This window comes from Leopardus geoffroyi, chromosome B2 (genome assembly GCF_018350155.1).
Source record: "Leopardus geoffroyi isolate Oge1 chromosome B2, O.geoffroyi_Oge1_pat1.0, whole genome shotgun sequence".
Lineage (NCBI taxonomy): Eukaryota > Metazoa > Chordata > Mammalia > Carnivora > Felidae > Leopardus > Leopardus geoffroyi.
Genome location: NC_059332.1, coordinates 30137504 through 30157491, shown reverse-complemented (window position 1 = coordinate 30157491; position 19988 = coordinate 30137504). Strand labels below are relative to the sequence as shown.

Sequence of the window (19988 nt, the reverse complement as noted above, 5' to 3'; positions counted from 1 at the left end):
CCAACATGGCATCAAGACATAAGCTGCTCAGGCACCCATTAGGCATCAGACACCCGTTGCCTGCACTACATGGTTCAAAACAAAGACACGAAAGAACAAGGAGACTCTGAAGATTCGGAGGAGCCAGTTTCATGAGATCAATACTCACTGGAGGAGGAAATGGCCATCTCATCAGGCAGCTCACTCCTACTGACCTCAATGTGACCCTGCACCTCACTGAGAACCTTGGCATCTTTTCAACTGACACAAACATGATGGCCAAACCTGTGTGACCAAACTGGCCTGCTCAGGTCTCATGGAAGGAGATAGATAGTAGCACTGGGAAAACCCCAAAGTAGGAAGACACCCAAAAGAAGGGAGGAGCATGTAAGTTATGAAGACATAGGAAATCAGGGGGTGGGAGGGGACATTGGGATGTCCATGTGGGTGTGCAGTTTACCAGATGCAGGTAGGTGTGGGAATCCCCAGGCAGGTGGTAGTTGATGGCAGTGTTCACCCACTCAATGTCCATGGTGGCCACAAGAAGTTGTCATCGAAGATCTTTAACTACTGATACCAGGAAAGCCTTTGGCAGAAAGAACATTAGAAAATTGTTCACAGTCCTTTCTCTCAGTGGTCTCATTTTCTCCCCAAACACAAGACATCTTTCCATCTCTGACTCACATCTCCACCCAGGGCATCCCACAATGGATGGCAATAGCTGGCAAGTTCTGCTCCACCAGGGGCTGGGCCAGGGCAATGCAATGCTGCACAAACTTCACAAAGATCTCGGCCCATGTGTAGAGTGTAGGGAGATGTGGGCCCACTGATATGTGTGTGGAGAGGAGAGAGACAATGTGCCAGAGTGGGAGATTTCAGGAAGTACACCCTGTAAGTGAATCCCATTAATTCCCTCTTATTCCCCCCCTACATGATTCCTACTTTTTCGCTCTCAGTATAACTTACTTTTCACTTCTCTCCTCTGGTTCTGATTTTCCTGAGCAGATTGGCCTCTGAGAAGATACACAGAACATTAACCAAATTTGGCAGATATGTTAAGATACAGGAATGTGGTTACTCTATGAAAAAGGACTAAATCCTGGAACTAGGGTCTGGAACAAACAACATTCCTGCTTATGAAACATTAAACCTAAGACCTACCCTAATTTTGGGAGTAGTTTTCGTGTGAAAACGTTACACGATCGGTAAGCTGAGAGAATGCCTCTCCTCAGGGAGTGATACAAGAAGAAATAAACATATTTAAGAACCCTAACTGGGCCAATGAAGATTGGGATTTTTAAGAATTTAAAAGCCTTCCAGGTTTTATATATGATGTTTGCTTTACTTATGGGGATTTTAATTTATTGAATATCTGACCATCCTAGCATGGAACACCATAGCAGTCCCCAACTCTCCCGTGCTCAGCCCCTTGTATCCATCAGAAACATCACCAATTTGTCCAAAAAACATCTTTATACTCAATCCTCATTATTCACAGATTCTGTATTTACAAATTTATCTATTTGCTAAAAATTCTTTTAACCCCAAAATCAATACTTATGGCACTTTACCATCATTCAGTGACACGCCCAGAGCAGCAAAATATTTAGTCACCTAACATGCATGTTCCCAGCTGAAGTCAAAATTTTTTGTGTAACTTGAAAAAGTCCTTCTCAGACATAAAAGTTGCAAAGACACCCTCGATGTCAGAACACAAAAATTATGGCCTTACTTTGTCTAAAGAAACACATACTAATTAGCTGGGACAATCAGCACAAAATTGTTACGTGATGAAAAAAGAGACGAGTGTACAATAAGAAGTTTAGAAATAACCCCAAGTGGATACTTGATTGTTGATAGAGGTAGGACTTTAGGAAAGAGGAAAAAGATGGAGTTTTCAATGAAAAGTCAGTCAACTGTTAGCTATTCATGAAGGAAAAAACAGATTTAACCTTTCCTTCACACCATACACATGCAGAAAGAAATCGATTAAAATCCATAAAATTTCAGAAAGGATTACAAAAAGTACCTTTATGAGTATAATTAAGGAAAAATTTGTTAAACAGAACTGAGAAGACATTTCTAATAGAGAAAATTCCTATATGTTATTAGGTAAAAGTAATAACTACTGTTCATCGAAAGTCATGATTACAAAAGTGAAAATAGAAGCCATATATTAGGAAAAATTGTTTGCCACACATGTTAGCAACCAAGCGCTAGACCGCAAAATACGTAAACACTGCTCAGATCAGTGAGCATAAGACAGACTACTTAGTGAATAAATGGCCTAATACGTCCCATTTACCAAAGTCAAGTGGAAGCCAGAAGGCAAGGGAGCATGGGAGATACAGGAGTCCATTCCATAAGTGGTCGATAGAGGATGGTCTCCCAGGACACAGAGCAGGTGAGCATGGGTAAGTGATGAATGGGAATGTTACAAAGAAGAAATCTAAATAATAAACATGGATATGTAAATGTGCTTTCTCTCCTTCCCTGATGGAAATGCAAATTATCACCATAATGGCAGACAGCATGAACGCACCTGACAACATGCTGTGTGGAAGAACCCAGTCTCAAAGGACTGCGTGGGGCTCGATTCCAATTTCAAGAAATGTCCATAATACACAAATCTACAGAGACCGAAAGTACATTAGCACTTGCCCAGAGCTGGGGGAAAGGCGATGGGAGAAAGGGGAAGCGATTGCTAATGAGTACAAGGTTACTCCTGCTGTGACGAAAATGTTCTAAAAGCGATTGTAGCGATAGTTGCACAACTTTGTGAATATAATAAAAACGATTGAATTGTATACATAAATCAGTGATTGATGTGTGAATAACATCTCCATAAAGTTGTATTAAAAACTCCTAATGAGATATATGCTAAATCCACTAGAATCTCCAAGTCACACTGACTGAAGAAGTGGTTCAGGGCAGATGGAGTAGGAGGCATCAGTAATCCAGATCCCCACCTGGCTAACAGGTGCACTGATGCAATCTGACGGCACTGTTGTGGAAAGCTGGAGTGTATTGAAGGCTTGGAACTTCCAGGGGAAAGTCTTGGATGGTAAATGGCAGTTAAGTTCAGTCTACTTCAGCCTGGCACCGTAGATGAGGCTATCACCTCCTGACTCTCAGGCCCCTTACAGACACCAAGAGTGATTCCTACAGTAGTTTGAACACAGCACGTGGAAGCTATGGTGAGTGATTATGACAATGCCCGCCAAACATCAGGAATAAATGTTCTGATCGCTGCTTGCTGCTTTTGGTCAAGGGGATGTAGGAGACACGTAGGCAACCATGTTTGCAATTCCCACCACCAATATGGCAAGCCCTTTCTCCACTGGTTAAAGCAACCTGAAGGTTATTTAAAGGCTTTCCCCTGCTTCATTTTCCATTTTTTTCCATTTTGCAAAGGAAGTATATAAGGACTGGATCACCAGAAAGCAGCTGCAAATACAGAGACATTTACAAAGTTACATATGCCCAGGGAAGGGTGCAGGCTCATAAATGATCTGAGAGGCTCTTAAGGTTACACCGTAGGTAGACACCTGGCATGCAGACACTCTACACAACAGAACGACCAAAACACAAAAGCAAAACACAGCAACCAAAAAAGCTTTGCAAACTCTGGGGAAGGGGAGAATCAATTTCCAGAGTTATCACATAAGATCAAATGTGTAGTTAAAAAACCCCCCAAATCACAAAGCATACAAAGAAACAGGAAAGTATGACCCATTGAAAGGAAAAAACTCTACCAGTAGAACTGTCTCTGAGAAAGAACTGATGCAAACCTACTAGACAAAGACCTTAAGGCAACAGTTGTACAGACCCTCAAGCTGCAGGCAGGAGTGGAGACCAGGGGCTCCTAACGCTTGTCTTTCAGGAAAAAAACAAAACCAAAAAATCAAAAGTTAAAAATATGACATTAATAAATAAATAAAAAGTAGCGTTCACCCCTTGCTTCTGTAAAATCACCAACACAAACAAATAAACAACCACAAATTGTGACATGGCCTTGGGAAAGCCCTAGGCCATCACGAGGACACAGCACAACCCTGTGGAGCACAAGAACCATAGGTTGCTGCACAGAAAAGCAGGGAAAACACTTCACCTGTGTCACCCTCTACTTCACTCTGGACCAACTCAGCACCAAGGAAGAAGCCATCAGAAGGATTTCACCTGCAGGGAAGGAGAACAGGAGGACTTCAGCCATCCTGATCACCTGTGCACAACCATAGGTCAAAGACTAAATCAAAAAGGAAATTTAAAAAATCTTGAGAAAAACAAAAATGGAAACAGAACATATAAATCTCACAAGATGCAGGAAATCAGTCCTTAAGAACAACGTTTGTAGCCATAAGTGCCTATGTAAAGAAAGTCACAAATAAACAACCTAACATTACACCTCAAGGAACTAGAAAATAAGAACAGACTAAGCCCAAAGTTTAGAAGGATGAAAATAACAAATATCTGAATGGAAATAAATGAAATAGCAAGTAAAAACACATCATAAAAAGATAAATGAAATGAAGAGTTGGTTTTTGTTAAGCTAAAAAAAGCTCACAAACTGTTAGCTACACTAAGAAAAAATGGAGGTGACTCAAATAAAGAAAATTATAAACAAAAGTATCGAACTGTGGGGTGCCTTGCTGGCTCAGTTGGTTGAGTGTCTGACTCTTGATTTTGGTTCAGGTCATGATCTCATGGTTCAGTTTGTGAGACTGAGCCCCATGCTGTCCTCTGCGCTGACAGCACTGAGCCTTCTTGGGGTTCGGTCTCTCCCCCTCTCTCTTCCCCTCCCCCTTTTCTCAAATTAAATAAATATATGTTAAAAAAAACTACAGAACTGATTCCACAAATTTTCAAAGGTCATAAGATTTACTATGACAATAAATGGCAACAAATTAGATCACTGAGAGATATTGGATACATTCCTGAAAACATACAAGTCCCCATGGGACTTGTACTGAATCATGTACTTGCACTGAATCATAGACAAAAACAGAGAATCTGGACAGACCAATTACTAGTAGCAGATAGAGTGAAGAATAAAAAGTCCCCCAACACAGTAAAGCACCCTGGTGGCTTTACTGGTGAATTCTATCACACATTAAGATGGATTAATACCAATCTTTCTCAAACTCTTTAAAAATATTAAAGAGGAAGAAATACTTCCAAACTCATTTAATGAAGCCAATAGTACCCTGGTAGCAAAACCAGACAAGGACACTACAAGAAAAGAAAACTACAGCCAATATCACCTATGAATAAAGATGCCAAAGTCCTCAACAAAATGCTCGCAAAATGAATTCAACAGCTTTTAAATTTATTTTAATGTTTATTAATTTTTAAGAAAGCATGACATAGAGACAGAGCATGAGCAGGGGAGGGGCATGAAGAGAGGGATACACAGAATCTGAAGCAGGCTCCAGGCTCTGAGCTGTCAGCACAGAGCCTGATGCGGGGCTCAAACCCACCAACCATGAGATCATGACCTAAGCTGAAGCCAGACGCTTAAATGACTGAGCCGCCCTGGTGCCCCCAAATGCTTTTTAAAAGGATTATAAACCATGATCAAGTGGGGCTTATGTCTGGGATCCAGTGATGGTTCAATACACACAAATCAATACACGCACACCACATGAACAGAGAGGGTTACAAATCACAAGATCATCTCAATAAACGCGAAGACAACATTGGACAAAGTTGAATATCATTTCATGATAAAAAGTCTCAAGGAGTTGTATATAGAAGGAATGGACCTCAACATAATAAAGGCCATAACGCCAAGCCCACAGTTAACATCATCCTCAATGGTGAAAAGCAAAGGCCTTTGCTCCAAGATCAGGAATGAGACAGGAATGCTCACTCTCACCGCTTCTATTCATCATCATACCGGAAGTCCTAGCCAGAGCACGAAGGTGAGGAAAAGAAATAAAAGGAATCCAAATTGGAAACGAAGAACTGAACATGTCTCTGTTTGCAGATGACATGATTTTTTCCTTTCAAAATTTACTCTCTTAGCAACTTTCAGATAGACAATGCAGTATTATTAACTATACTCACCATGCTGTACATGACATCCCCAAAGCTTCTTTTATAAGTGGAAATTTGTGCCTCTCAACCCCCTTCACCTGTTTCACTCACCTTCTCACGCCCACCTCTGGCCACCACAGATCTGTTCACTGTATTCTTGAGCACAATGCTTTGTTTCTCTTTTTAGGGGTGCTGTTTGTTGGTTGTTGTTGTTGCTGCTGTTTTTAGGTTCCACATGTGAGATCATGTGGTATCCGTCTTTTGCTTTCTGGTTTATTTTACTTAGCGTGGTGTCCTCAGAGTCCCTCCATGTTTACACAAATGGCAAGGTTTCATTCCTTTACATGGCTGACTAATATTCCACTTTAGGTTTTTCCCATATCTTGACCAAGATATAATCATATATAGAAAATCCTAAAGTCTCCCACCAAACAACAACAACAACAACAACAACAACAACAACAAAACCAAACATTAGCACTAATAACAAATTCAGTGAGGCTGCAGGATACAAGATCAATCTATAAGAATACGTTATGTTTACACACCGACAACAAAATACCTAAAGAGGAATTCAGAAACCAAACCATTTACAGTGGCATCAAAACCAATAAAATACTTAGGAATATATGTAACCATTGAAAGACATGCACCTGCAAAACTATAAGATTTAGATGAAAAATATTTAAGAAGAGACAAATAAATGAAAAACTATCCAATGTCCTTGGGTTACAAGAATTAATATTGCTAAACTATCCGCAGTGTCAAAGTGATCTACAGATTCAATGCAATCCCAAACAAAATCACAATGGCAGCTTTCAAAGCAACTGAAAACACCATCCCCAAATTCATGTGGAAGCACAAAAGACCCCAAACGCCAAAATGATGTTGAGAAAGAACAACAGATCTGGAGGCACTACATGTCCTGATTTCAAACTATGTTACAAAGCCATAGCAATCAAAACAGTACGGTACTGGCATGAAAGCAGGATATAGAACAATGGAACAGGACACAGAGCCCAGAAATAAACCCCACGTGTATGGAAAACTCACCTTTGTCAAGGGTACGGACAACATACAATGGGCAAAGAATAGTCTCTTCGGTAAATGGTGATAGGAAACTGGATATCCACATGCAATCAGTGACAGTGTAAGTTGCCGTGTAACTGTGTTATATCACTGACAAAAATTAACCTGAATGGGTTAAAGACTTGAATGTAAGAAGTGAAACCATAAAACTTCTAGGGGAAAAGATAGGGAAAAAGCTCCTTGTCATTGGTATTAGCAATGATTTGGGGGATATCACAGCAAAAACACAGGGCAAAGGAGCTAAAGTAAACACGTGGAACTACATCTACTGAAAAGTTTCTACACAGAAAAGAAAACTATTAATAAACTCTAAAGGAACCCTACATAATGTGAGAAAATATCGGCCACCCATTATCAGAAAAGAGTTTAATATACAAAATATATAAGTAACACATAGAAATCAAGAAGATAAAACCAGATAACAAAATTCACAAATAGCAGACCTGAATAGACATTTTTTCAAAGAAGACACACAAATTGTCAACAGGTACATGAAAAGGTGCTCGATATCACTAGTCATCAGGAAAATGCCAATCCAAACCCCAATGAGATGTCATCTTGCACCTGTTAGGATGGATATAAAAGAGGCCAGAGAACAAATGTCGGTGAAGGTGTGGAGGAAGGGAACCCTTGGTCACTGCTGGTGGTACGGAAAACATTATGGAGCTTTGTGAAAAAAATTTTAAGTAGAACTACCACATGATCCAGCAATCCCACTCCAGAGTACACATCATAGAAAGGGAAATATGAATCAAAACACACTTTATTTTTTAAAAATGTTTAAGTTTATTATTTATTTTGAGAGAGAAAGACCATATGAGCAAGTAAGGGAGGGTCAGAGAGAGAGGGAGAGAGACTCTCAAGCGAGGTCCACACTGCCAGTGCAGAGCCTGACATGGGGCTTGAACCCACCAACTGTGAGATCATGACCAGAGCTGAAATCAAGAGTCGGACACTTAACCAACTGAGCCATTTTGGCACCCCAAACACACTTTAAATAAAAAGGTTACAAAACAAAGAAAATTACATACTACTACATCTTTCAATACAAGAAGATAAAATAATCATAAACATTTACACACCTAATAACACATACTCAAAATATATGAGGCAAAACCTGACAGACTAAAGGTGGAAATACACAGTTCTATAATAATAGTTGGAGGCTTCCGTACCCCTATTTCAAGATGCACAGAACAACCAGACACTAGACAGAAATAGAGGACAGAGGACATGAACCACACACAATGATCCCGCTAGATGTAACCCCATACACACAACACTCTAAACCCAAACAACAGAATATACAGTATCTCAAATGCACCTGGATGTTCTCCAGTGTTGATCATATACAGGGCTACAAATTCATTCTCAATAGGTTTGAAAGATATCACACAAACTCTCCAATATATCACAAGGGAAAGTAGGAAGTACTTAGAGACAAACAAAAGTGGAAACACGACACAACAACACTCATGGGATGCAGTGAATGCAGTGCTATTGGGGAAATTTATAGTTAAAATGCTTACATTAAAAAAAAGGAGAGGACTCGGGCGAAAGATGGCAGCATAGGAGGGAGCTTGGCTCACCGCATCCTGCTGATCGCTTAGATTCCACCCACACCTGCCTAAATAACCCAGAAAACCTCCAGGAGACTAGCAGAATGGACTCTCTGGAGCCAAGCATAGACAAGAGGCCCAGGGAAGAGGGTGGAAGGGCAGAGAGGCAGTGCACGCTACACGGACTGGCGGGAGGGGCTGGGGCAGTGGAGGGGCAGCCCGCCCTGCAAGGCAGAGTCCCCGAGTCTGGCTTGCAAAAGTGGAGGGGCCGGACTCCATGAGTTCTGGCAGCCAGCAGAAATTAACATCCGGAATGTTAAAAGTCAACAGGTCTGCTCTGAGAGCGGTAGGGTGGGGGGACACCAGGAGGGAGAGTTGTTGAGCCCCAGAAGACAAAGCTCAGCTCTATGAGGAACAAAGATGCTGACAAGCACCATCTCCCTCTCCCATCCCCAGCCGAAATCCCAAAGGGAACCAGTTCCCGTCACCGAACTTGCTTGCACTGCACAAACACCAAATGCTGTGCTTTAGTGGATCCATCCTTCAGACCTGTTGCCTTCCTCCTGGTGCTGCAGGGCCCTCCCACAGGGGACCACCAACGGCAAAGCGAGCTAAGCCTGCCCGTCCCACCCGTGCACCTTGTGGATCCACACCAGCTAATACACCAGATCCCATTAAAGCAGCACCACAAGCCTGGCAGTGTGCAAGTAGCCTGGACGGGGGCCACACCACTCCACAGTGAGTCCTGCCCCTGGAAGGTGGGAAGATAAGGTACACACCAGTCTGACTGTGGCCCAATGGTGGGCTGGGGACAGACAACCAGTCAGACTGCGGCCCCACCCACCAATACAAGTTACTCCAGACAGCACAGGGGAAGTGCCCTGCAGTTGGGCGCCACTGCAGGAATTACCCATAATGACTAAATACAAGAACTCTCCTCAAAAGAAACTCCAGCAAGTATCAACAACTAACCAATGGAGCAAAAATGATTTAAGCAATAAAACGGAACAAGAATTTAGAATAATAGTCACAAAATTAATCGCTGGGCTTAAAAAAAGCATAGAGGACAGGAGACAATCTATTGCTACAGAGATCAAGGGACTAGGAAATAGTCACGAGGAGCTAAAAAACACTATAAATGAGGGACAAAATAAAATGGAGTCGACCACAGCTCAAATTGAAGAAGCAGAGGAGACAAAAGGTGAATTAGAAGATAAAATTACGGAAAAAAAGGAAGCTGAGAAAAAGAGAGATAAAAAAATCCAGGAGTATGAGGGTAGAATTAGATAACTAAGTGATGCAGTCAAACGGAACAATATCCATATAATAGGAATTCCAGAAGAGGAAGAGAGAGATAAAGGGGCTGAAGGTGTACTTGAACAAATCATAGCTGAGAACTTCCCTGATCTGGGGAAGGAAAAAGGCATTGAAATCCAAGAGGCACAGAGAACTCCCTTCAGATGTAACTTGAATCGACTTTCTGCATGACATATCATAGTGAAACTGGCAAATTACAAGGATAAAGAGAAAATTCTGAAAGTAGCGAGGTTCTTATACACTAATAATGAAGCAACAGAAAGACAAATAAAGAAACTGATCCCATTCACAATTGAACCAAGAAGCATAAAATACCTAGGAATAAATCTAACCAAAGATGTAAAAGATCTGTATGCTGAAAACTATAGAAAGCTTATGAAGGAAATTGAAGAAGATATAAAGAAATGGAAAAACATTCCATGCTCATGGATTGGAAGAATAAATATTGTCAAAATGTCAATACTACCCAAAGCTATCTACACATTCAATGCAATCCCAATCAAAATTGCACCAGCATTCTTCTCGAAACCAGAACAAGCAATCCTAAAATTCATATGGAACCACAAAAGGCCCCGAATAGCCAAAGGAATTTTGAAGAAGAAGACCAAAGCAGGAGGCATCCCAATCCCAGACTTTAGCCTCTACTACAAAGCTGTCATCATCAAGACAGCATGGTATTGGCACAAAAACAGACACATAGACCAATGGAATAGAATAGAAATCCCAGAACTAGACCCACAAACATATGGCCAACTAATCTTTGACAAGGCAGGAAAGAACATCCAATGGAAGAAAGACAGTCTCTTTAACAAATGGTGCTGGGAGAACTGGACAGCAACATGCAGAAGATTGAAACTAGACCACTTTCTCACACCATTCACAAAAATAAACTCAAAATGGATAAAGGACCTGAATGTGAGACAGGAAACCATCAAAGCCCTAGAGGAGAAAGCAGGAGAAGACCTCTCTGACCTCAGCCGCAGCAATTTCTTACTTGACACATCCCCGAAGGCAAGGGAATTAAAAGCAAAAATTAACTACTGGGACCTTATGAAGATAAAAAGCTTCTGCACAGCAAAGGAAACAACCAACAAAACTAAAAGGCAACCAACGGAAGGGGAAAAGATATTTGCAAATGACATATCGGACAAAGGGCTAGTATCCAAAATCTATAAAGAGCTCACCAAACTCCACACCCGAAAAACAAATGATGCAGTGAAGAAATGGGCAGAAAACATGAAGACACTTATCTAAAGAAGACATCCACATGGCCAACAGGCACATAAAAAGATGCTCAACATCGCTCCTCATCAGGGAAATACAAATGAAAACCACACTCAGATATCAACTCACACCAGTCAGAGTGGCCAAAGTGAACAAATCAGGAGACTATAGATGCAGGCGAGGATGTGGAGAAACAGGAACCCTCTTGCACTGTTGGTGGGAATGCAAATTGGTGCAGCTACTCTGGAAAACAGTGTGCAGGTTCCTCAAAAAATTAAAAATAGACCTACCTTATGACCCAGCAATAGCACTGCAAGGAATTTACCCAAGGAATACAGGAGTACTGATGCATAGGGGCACTTGTACCCCAATGTTTATAGCAGCACTCTCAACAATAGCCAAATTATGGAAAGAGCCTAAATGTCCATCAACTGATGAATGGATAAAGAAATTGTGGTTTATATACACAATGGAATACTACGTGGCAATGAGAAAGAATGAAATATGGCCCTTTGTAGCAACATGGATGGAACTGGAGAGTGTTATGCTAAGTGAAATAAGCCATACAGAGAAACACAGATACCATATGGTTTCACTCTTATGTGGATCCTGAGAAACTTAACAGACCCATGGGGGAGGAGAAGGAAAAAAAAAAAGAGGTTAGAGTGGAAGAGAGCCAAAGCTTAAAAGAGACTCTTAAAAACTGAGAACAAACTGAGGGTTGATAGGGGGTGGGAGGGAGGGGAGGGTGGGTGATGGGTACTAAGGAGGGCACCTTTTGGGATGAGCACTGGGTGTTGTATGGAAACCAATTTGACAATAAATTTCATATTTAAGGGGCGCCTGTGTGGCGCAGTCGGTTAAGCGTCCAACTTCAGCCGGGTCACGATCTCGCGGTCCGTGAGTTCGAGCCCCGCATCAGGCTCTGGGCTGATGGCTCAGAGCCTGGAGCCTGTTTCTGATTCTGTGTCTCCCTCTCTCTCTGCCCCTCCCCCGTTCATGCTCTGTCTCTCTCTGTCCCAAAAATAAATAAACGTTGAAAAAAAAAATTTAAAAATTTTCATATTTAAAAAAAAAGAAAATGGTCATAAAGTGCCTCAGCAATGCTTCCAGAAAAGAAAAGAAAAGAAAAGAAAAGAAAAGAAAGAAAAGAAAGGCGGGGCAGTAGAAGAGAAAATAGATTCGACACTCCCTGGTGCACACCTTGGGGAAGGACCTGCATGGTGGTGGTGGTTCTGGGAGGAGGGCAGGTCATATCTCCAAGGAGGGTTAAGGGGAGACTTCCAGCCCAGAATGGGCAGGCTGGGAGAAGTCTGACTGTGCGGAAAGGCTGGTGCTGACCACGTGGCTGGACAGCCAGTTTGGAGACCAGATGTCAGGAGTGAGGCCCACTGAGGTCGTGGAATCAAAGCATGGGGTGAGGGCCAAGGATAAGGCAGCGGGACCTCGAGCAGTTTTCTGGTTGGTGGGGGAGAGGGGAAGGCAGGAGCCAGCAGGGGAGACTAGTGTTGAGGGTCTGGGAAGGGGGGACTGAATGTCCCAGAACAAACTTGAATCAGAGGCTGACAAGAGAGGAGGGGACTTGGGCCAAGGCCAGGAGGAGGGGGTGCTGATGCAGGGCCCCATGGGAGGAGCTCCTGAGAGAGGAGAGCTTGGTGAGGGCCCAGCATGTGGGCAAGGGGTGTGAGCAGGCATGGGGCCATAGGGGAGGGGTGCAGAGGGACCAGGGAGACTGGGATTCCTGCGCACAGGGAGAGTGGAGGCCACAAGGGAGTGAGGGTGGGATGAAGGAGAGGGGACAGGGCAGTGCGGGTGTTGGCCCAGGATGGAGGAGGGCCAAGGGCAGGTGCCTGCACTGGAGGGGAGGGAGGAGGAGGGGCGCCAAGACAGGGGACAAGTCTGGACAAGCCTCTGAGCACCATGCCACAGCGCTCCCCTTGGTGATGGCAGGAGGACAGTGGGAGGGAGAGTCTGGGCAAAAGACTCCTCAGAAAATTAGCATACTATGGAAGTCTTAGCTTCAGCAATGAGACAACAAAATGAAACAAAAGGCATCCAAATTGGCAAGGAAGTGCTCAAATTTTCACTCTTCTCAGAAGACATAGTACTGTGTGTAGAAAACTCAAAAGATTCCACCAAAAAATTGCTAGAACTAACACATGAATTCAGCAAAATAGCAGACTGTCAAATCAATGTACAGAAATGTGTTGCATTTGTAAACATGAATAACAAAGTAGAAAAAATAGAAACAAAGAATCAATCCTATTTGGGGTTGCACCAAAAACAATAAGATACCTAGGGATAAACCTAACTAAAGAGGAAAAAGTTTTGGGCTCTGATAACTATAGAACACTTATGAAAGAAATTGAAGAAGACACATAGAAATGGAAAAGCATTCCATGTTCATGGATTGGAAGAACAAACATTGGTAAAATGTCTATCCTCCCCAAAGCAATCTACACATTTAATGCAATCCCTATCAAAATACCACCAGCATTTTTCTTTTAAAAAAAAAAATTTTAACGTTTATTTATTTTTGAGACAGGGAGAGACAGAGCATGAACGGGGAAGGGTCAGAGAGAGGGAGACACAGAATCTGAAACAGGCTCCGGGCTCTGAGCTGTCAGCACAGAGCCCGATGCAGGGCTTGAACTCACAGACCGCGAGATCATGACCTGAGCCGAAGTCGGCCGCTTAACCGAGTGAGCCACCCAGGTGCCCCCCCACCAGCATTTTTCACAGAGCTAGGACAAATAATCCTAAAATTTGTATGGAACCACAAAAGACCCGAATAGCCAAAGCAACTCTGAAAAACAAAAAACGGGAGGCATCACGATTCCAGATTTCAAGCTACATTACAAAGCACTAGTCATCAAGACAGATTTCTGAGAGCATGTGGAGAAAGGGGAACCCTCTTGCAGTGTTGGTGGGAATGTAAACTGGTGTAGCCACTCTGGAGAACAGTATGGAGATTCCTCAGAAAACTAATAATAGAAACATTCTATGATCCAGCAATTGCACTACCAGGTATTTATGCAAAGGGTACAAAATACGTATTTGTAGGGGTATATGCCCCCCAATATTTATAGCAGCATTATCAACAAGAGGTAAACGATGGAGAGAGCCTGAATGTCCATCGACTGATGAATGGATAAAGAAGAGGTGGTATACAGACACACATACACACACACACACACACACACACATATAATAGAATATATATGATTTATCCTCAACAAATCTCCACGTGCATTTGAAAAGAATGTGTATTTTGTTGATGGCTGGAATGTTCAATAAATGTCAGATTTGTACTATTGGTTTACAGTGCGGCTCAAGCCTTCTTTATGTTTATTGATCTCTGCATAGATGTTCTATCCATTATGGAAAGTGATATATTGTTTCTGACTATTACAGTTGTATTACCTGTTTCTTAATTTCTGTCTGTTTTGTTTTCATGTATTTGGTGCTGAGGTGACAATATATTCAGAATTGTTTCATCCTTCTGATAGTTTGACCCTTTTGTCACTATAAAATGTTGCTGTCTCTCTTTACTAGCATTTTTTCTTTATGTCACATACATAATATTCATTCACATAACATATGTTTATATATTTACATCATATCATGTTCATGTTATATTTTGTGTCCTATGAGTGCAATATTGAAGTTTTATCACGTTCTTTTTACTACCTATTCTCTCTAAAGTTGCTCAATCACAGTCTATTCCCGTTTGTACTTTACATTTCATGCTACAATTTCTCTTTTTCTTTGTGCAATTCTTTGTGTACATTTTTTGACACACAGGTAAAATGTAGATTTTTCTAGAGAAATTTGTTTCTTTCTTATAAATTTGAGTCAATATCAATCCTGGAAAATAATAAACTAAAATAATGACTTGAAGGTATTTTGACCCAAAATAGCAAAGCAAATTTGGATTACAAATCACAGAAGCGTTAGTCTGTGATTGGAAATTCTTTGAAGTAGCTGTTTGCTCACTTTGTGCTAGCTCCAAGCAAACCTCCTTAGAATAATATCTTCTTGTTCTTGAAGATAGAGTCGATGTGATTTGTGTCACCCTTTTCTGAAGATATGAATCTATGAGTCTTAGGTTCCCATATTTTCAGGGAGGGATGTTTCTCATGAAATAGAATAAGCTCTGGGCATTATTTCCTGTCTATTCAGTTCCTGAGCCTGAGAAGGCAAGCTAAGATTTTCTAGATTTGAAATACACCATAAGTATCAGAGCAGCCATCATCCCTGGCTTTTGCCCATTATTATATTTTGGCCTAAATGATTATTCTCTTGATTGTTTTTTTGGGTGATATATATACACATCACCAAATATATGTATAAAATATATATATATATATATATATATATATATATATATAATACACACACACACACATATATAATCATTGTTAGTCGTTTTTATAAGAAGAGGCAGCTTTAAAACTTAGTCTACTGTGTTACTGGAAGAGGATCCCCATTCACAATTGTTTCATTTCTGCGATTTATCCAGCACCAGACCAGGTGGTAGAATACAAGTCTACCTAAACCAGTGGTGATCTGTGTCTTCTTTGAGCCAGCACTAGTCTGTGAATGTGCATCAGCCCACAAACAGATAGAGACAGAAATGAAAGTGAGACCTTATGTTGTCTCAGACTGGCAATCAAGACAAATATAAGCCTGTATATCGTCATTGGATCTGCTAAAAACAGTTTGATTACTAGCTGTTCGTGGACCAGACGTGGAGGAGCACAATGTCTAACCTGGAATGATTTTGCAGACTTTTGTGAGGGTCACATAAAACCTGGTAAATTTTGGATACTCTGCCCAGAAATACAGGCATGTACAAAGAAATATGAAGTGTCAGTGTATATATAAGGATCATCTGTAGTGTTACGGATCTGGGTAACGTAATCCTAGGAAGAGACAAAGGCTGCAGAAGACGTTTTGAACATTCACTTCATCACCCGAAAGTGCTACTCCACTTACTTGTGAGTACAACTGGAGTAGACAAAAGCTGGATCCCATAACAACTATCAAGGGGAAAAGTTGAAAGATGCCATTTTTTGGTCACTCCTTCCTCCAATCTGACCTGAGTGCCTACAATGTATCATATCAAGTTGTAGTCTCAAATCACTGCTCCAAACGTTGCAATTTGTCATTCTTTTTCCATTCCTGGTCCCCAGTTGCCATGCCCAGAACTAGTACCCTCTTCCCACATAAAAGATTTCCACGTTTAAAAATCGTGATGGAGGGCAGAGACCATGGAGACGAGAACCCATTTTGCCAAACAGCCTTTGGATGTTTTCCACTGGATGTGGCATGAAACTTCACAGTCACGTGACCACCTGCCAGACTCTCTCTCAGGACATGGGACAGATAGGCTGGGACCACACTACATGGCATTTGGCACAGGTGTTTGAGTGACAGTGTGTCATGCAGTTAGTTGCAAGGGGCAGCAGCAGCAGCAGTCTCAGCCTCCGGATCCAGCATCCTATGTCAGGGGACTCTGTTGTGAGGGTGGCACCTTTACCCAGCAGCAGGGCCCTGGCTATATGTGAGCCTCCCCCTCAGGTCCATTGTGGGTTCTGTTCCTGTCTGTGTAGACTCAAGCCTGGTTTGTGACTTTCCTTGAAATAGAACAAGGCCCCACATTCTCTTTCTCTCATCCCAGTCTCTGTAACTGTGCACATGTAACACAAAGAGGCAGAAGTCGATGTAGGGAGTAGCGTTAGAGAGCATGATTTCAGACTTTTTTTCACCAGTTTTACTGAGATAGAACTGGCATACACCATTGTGTCAGTTTAAGGCTACAATCTCTTGATTTGATACGTTTCTATGCTGCAAAATGCTTACAACCATAGCTAAGACCTGCACCGTGTCACATAGTTACCATTTCCTTTTGTGTGGGGAAAACATTTAAGATCTACGCTCTTGTTATTTCGGAGATTTTATGTTGAGCTGATAACCACATCCTCAATCTGCCACCCGGCTCTGCCCCCTGGGAGAGAAAATATGTATCTCCCAGCAGGTCTTGCATTTTTCTTCCTAGAAAAAACTACAACATTTAAATGTGGATGTAAGACCCCTTCCCACAATGAGGGCTCTCATCAGTGACTTCACTGCAACTCTATCTGGTGGAACCCCAGGATTGCTCGTGGGTTCGTTACAAAACACTCAGGCCTCTCTCCACATACCCTGTTAGAGTGTTGGGCGTGGACCCAGGAATCACTACTTAATAAGCCCCACAGGAGAGGCTGAGGCACAGCCATGTGGGATCCTGCTTTATGTGCTTGGTGCTCAGTGTGTGATCTGAAGACCAGAAGCAGCACCAAACTTGTTATAAACCCAGAATCTCACGCTCTACTCCAGGTTGTCTAGCTCTTCCTAAGTCCAGGAAATTCCAGTGGACACTGAAGGCTGGGTCTCCCTGGAGTGTGTGCCTTCTAGGTGCAGAACCAGAACTGTTCAGTATGTGCATGTGCTCTGATCAGCTTGCTTAGCACTGAGGGGTCCAGGGTTTGGTCCTGTTCCTTTCTCTTCTATGGCCATCATCCCTTGGTGACCTCATCTATGCTGAAGGCTCTAAACATCATTTATTTGGTGTCACCTCCATATCTATTCCTCCAACCTAGATATTTTCCCACCCTGCACTCTATATCCAGCTGGATCTTCGCTTGCTTTTCTAATAATCTCAGATTCGACATTCCTAAATTGGGTGCTTGTGACGCAACTTCCCCGAATGTCCTACTTCCAAAATCTTCCCTGTCTCATTGGAAGACACCCCCCTCTTTCTTCTTGCAGTCTGAAGTATTGGATGCTGTCCTTGATTCCTCCTTCTCACAACCCAGAATTAATACATTATGACATGCTGCAAAGTTCATCTTTAAATGTATCCAGAACACACACACACACACACACACACACACACACACACACACAAAATAACAAGAGTAGAGTCACTTCCTGTTATTTTCTCTCCTCAAACCCCAAAATAAATCCAACATTCCCCCCTCCTGGAAACTGCACTGGCTTCCTACACTTTCCCTACTGGTCTCCCGCCCTTCACCTCTCGATTCTGCACAGCAGCAAACATGCTGCTAAGACAAGTAGTACGACGTGAACCATCTGATCTAAACCATCCGGTGACTCCACATGTCACTCAGAGAAAACTCAAAAGCCTTCTAATCCTAAAGTCTAGAAATCTGACCGCATTTCACATGCTCTCTGCTCCAGCCACAGTGGCCTCTCACCCTTCCTTGAACAAGGACACGTTCCTGCCCTAGTGCGTGTGCCTGGAGGTTCCCCTGCCTGGAAAGAACTCCCTGAGACATGCTCTTCAACAATTCCTTGTGTCCCACACATCTCTCAGAGGTCAGCTTCCCAGTGAAGCTCACACTTACCACCCTAGTAAAGTAGCCACCTTCCCTGTCCCCCCACAGGTAACTCTCTGGGTCACCTTCCTCAAAGCACCTACCAATTTCCAATTTAAACACTTCCCTTATTTACCACATTTATAACAATATACAGTTGACTCTGAATTACACTTTGAACTGGGGACATCCACCGATATGTGGACTTTTTTACAAAAGTGCTGTCAATGCACTTTCTCTTACGCTTTCTTACTATTTTCTCCAACCTATTTTATTGTAAGAATACACGTTACATATACATGTAACGTACAAAATATGTGTTAAATGACTATTCCTCTTTTCAGTAAGGCTTCTTATGAACCGTACATTATTAGTGGTAGTATTTAACTTTCAGGGGAGTCAAAAGTTATACTTGGATTTCTGACTGCTCAATGGGGTGATTGCCCTCAGTCCCCACATTGTTCCAGGGTCAAGTGGAGTCTGTCCCTCACCCCTAGGACATATTCTCCACAAGACCAGCATGTTTGCCTCTTCTTAGTTACTGAGGTGTCCTAGATGAAAAAAATAGCAGGTCCTGCAAGTGGCACACGAGATTATCAGTGGAACGATTGGTCAGCAGAGAGGACCTGTGTCTTCTGGATGAGCCTTAGGCACAGTCGGTCCGTGGCAGCTCCCGCACAAAGTACCTCCACCTCACCATCAGTGCCGCTTCTACTTTCCCTCAGGGCTGCTCCCCCCTTCCTCTCTCTGCTCAGCTCCCCCCTCCCACAGCATTTCCCCTGCACAGCACAGCATACAGTTACAGTCCTATCTTCAGAATCACTGTATGTAGGCTCCATGGGGCCCTTTCTCCAACCAAATAGAAATCTACATTAGACCCTTCTTTATACATCCATGAACTTGGATGGGAGCAAGAACCAGCATCACTAAGGGCATGGAGAGGGGGCAGAGAGACAGGGAGGTAGAAAGTAAATTAAGTTGAAGAAGGATGAGAAACTCCCAGTTTCCTCTCAACCTCCAGAATCTAAAGAATAATCCAGAAGACAGCTCGAGAGGGAGGAGATGGATCAATCTGAAAATTCACCTCTCCAAACCCCAGAGACTTCTGTGTGCAGGGGCCACCAAGGCCTGTGAGAACGAGAGTCCAAAGAACTCCTGGTGCTGCAGCCACTGGGGTCACCCGGGGAGAATGAGACAGGAACTTGGACACAAGAGCAAGAACAGGCCTGATGCTCCATAGGAACAATGGGGGAAAACACCCAAAGATGGGGCTGAGGTCACGACCCAGGATGGAATCTGGGCTGACCCAGTCACAGGAAGCTCTTGCTTCACAAGGTCCTGGTGACAGATGACGTCCATGTCCCTGTAGTCATGGTCCTGGTGAGACAAGGTTCCACAGAAG

The 19988-nt window shown here is 42.6% G+C and overlaps 2 protein-coding genes and 1 long non-coding RNA gene across 18 annotated transcripts in view; 1 reads left to right on the top strand and 2 right to left on the bottom strand.

Annotated features, from left to right (window-relative positions):
- LOC123609586 (DLA class I histocompatibility antigen, A9/A9 alpha chain-like) overlaps positions 1–19988 on the top strand; it is a 592486-nt gene that overhangs the window by 394626 nt on the left and 177872 nt on the right. The window lies entirely within an intron of this gene.
- Positions 1–19988, bottom strand: part of LOC123609590 (DLA class I histocompatibility antigen, A9/A9 alpha chain-like) — a 400187-nt gene that overhangs the window by 313278 nt on the left and 66921 nt on the right. The window contains exon 8 of one of the 12 annotated variants that reach the window (XR_006717843.1): positions 19129–19979. The exons of 10 other annotated variants lie outside the window; for them this stretch is intronic. Coding sequence is in view for 1 of the 2 variants with exons in the window: in XM_045500704.1 (XP_045356660.1) it covers positions 19915–19979 (65 nt within the window). In the remaining variant the exon portion in view is untranslated. Of the gene's footprint in view, positions 1–16939; positions 19980–19988 lie in introns of those variants that run through there. One more of the 12 variants, XM_045500704.1, reaches the window with a different exon arrangement.
- Positions 117–1186, bottom strand: LOC123609608. The gene is made up of 2 exons (XR_006717856.1): positions 946–1186; positions 117–565 (listed from the first exon to the last, which is right to left on the bottom strand). It is a non-coding gene; the product is annotated as an uncharacterized LOC123609608 (long non-coding RNA).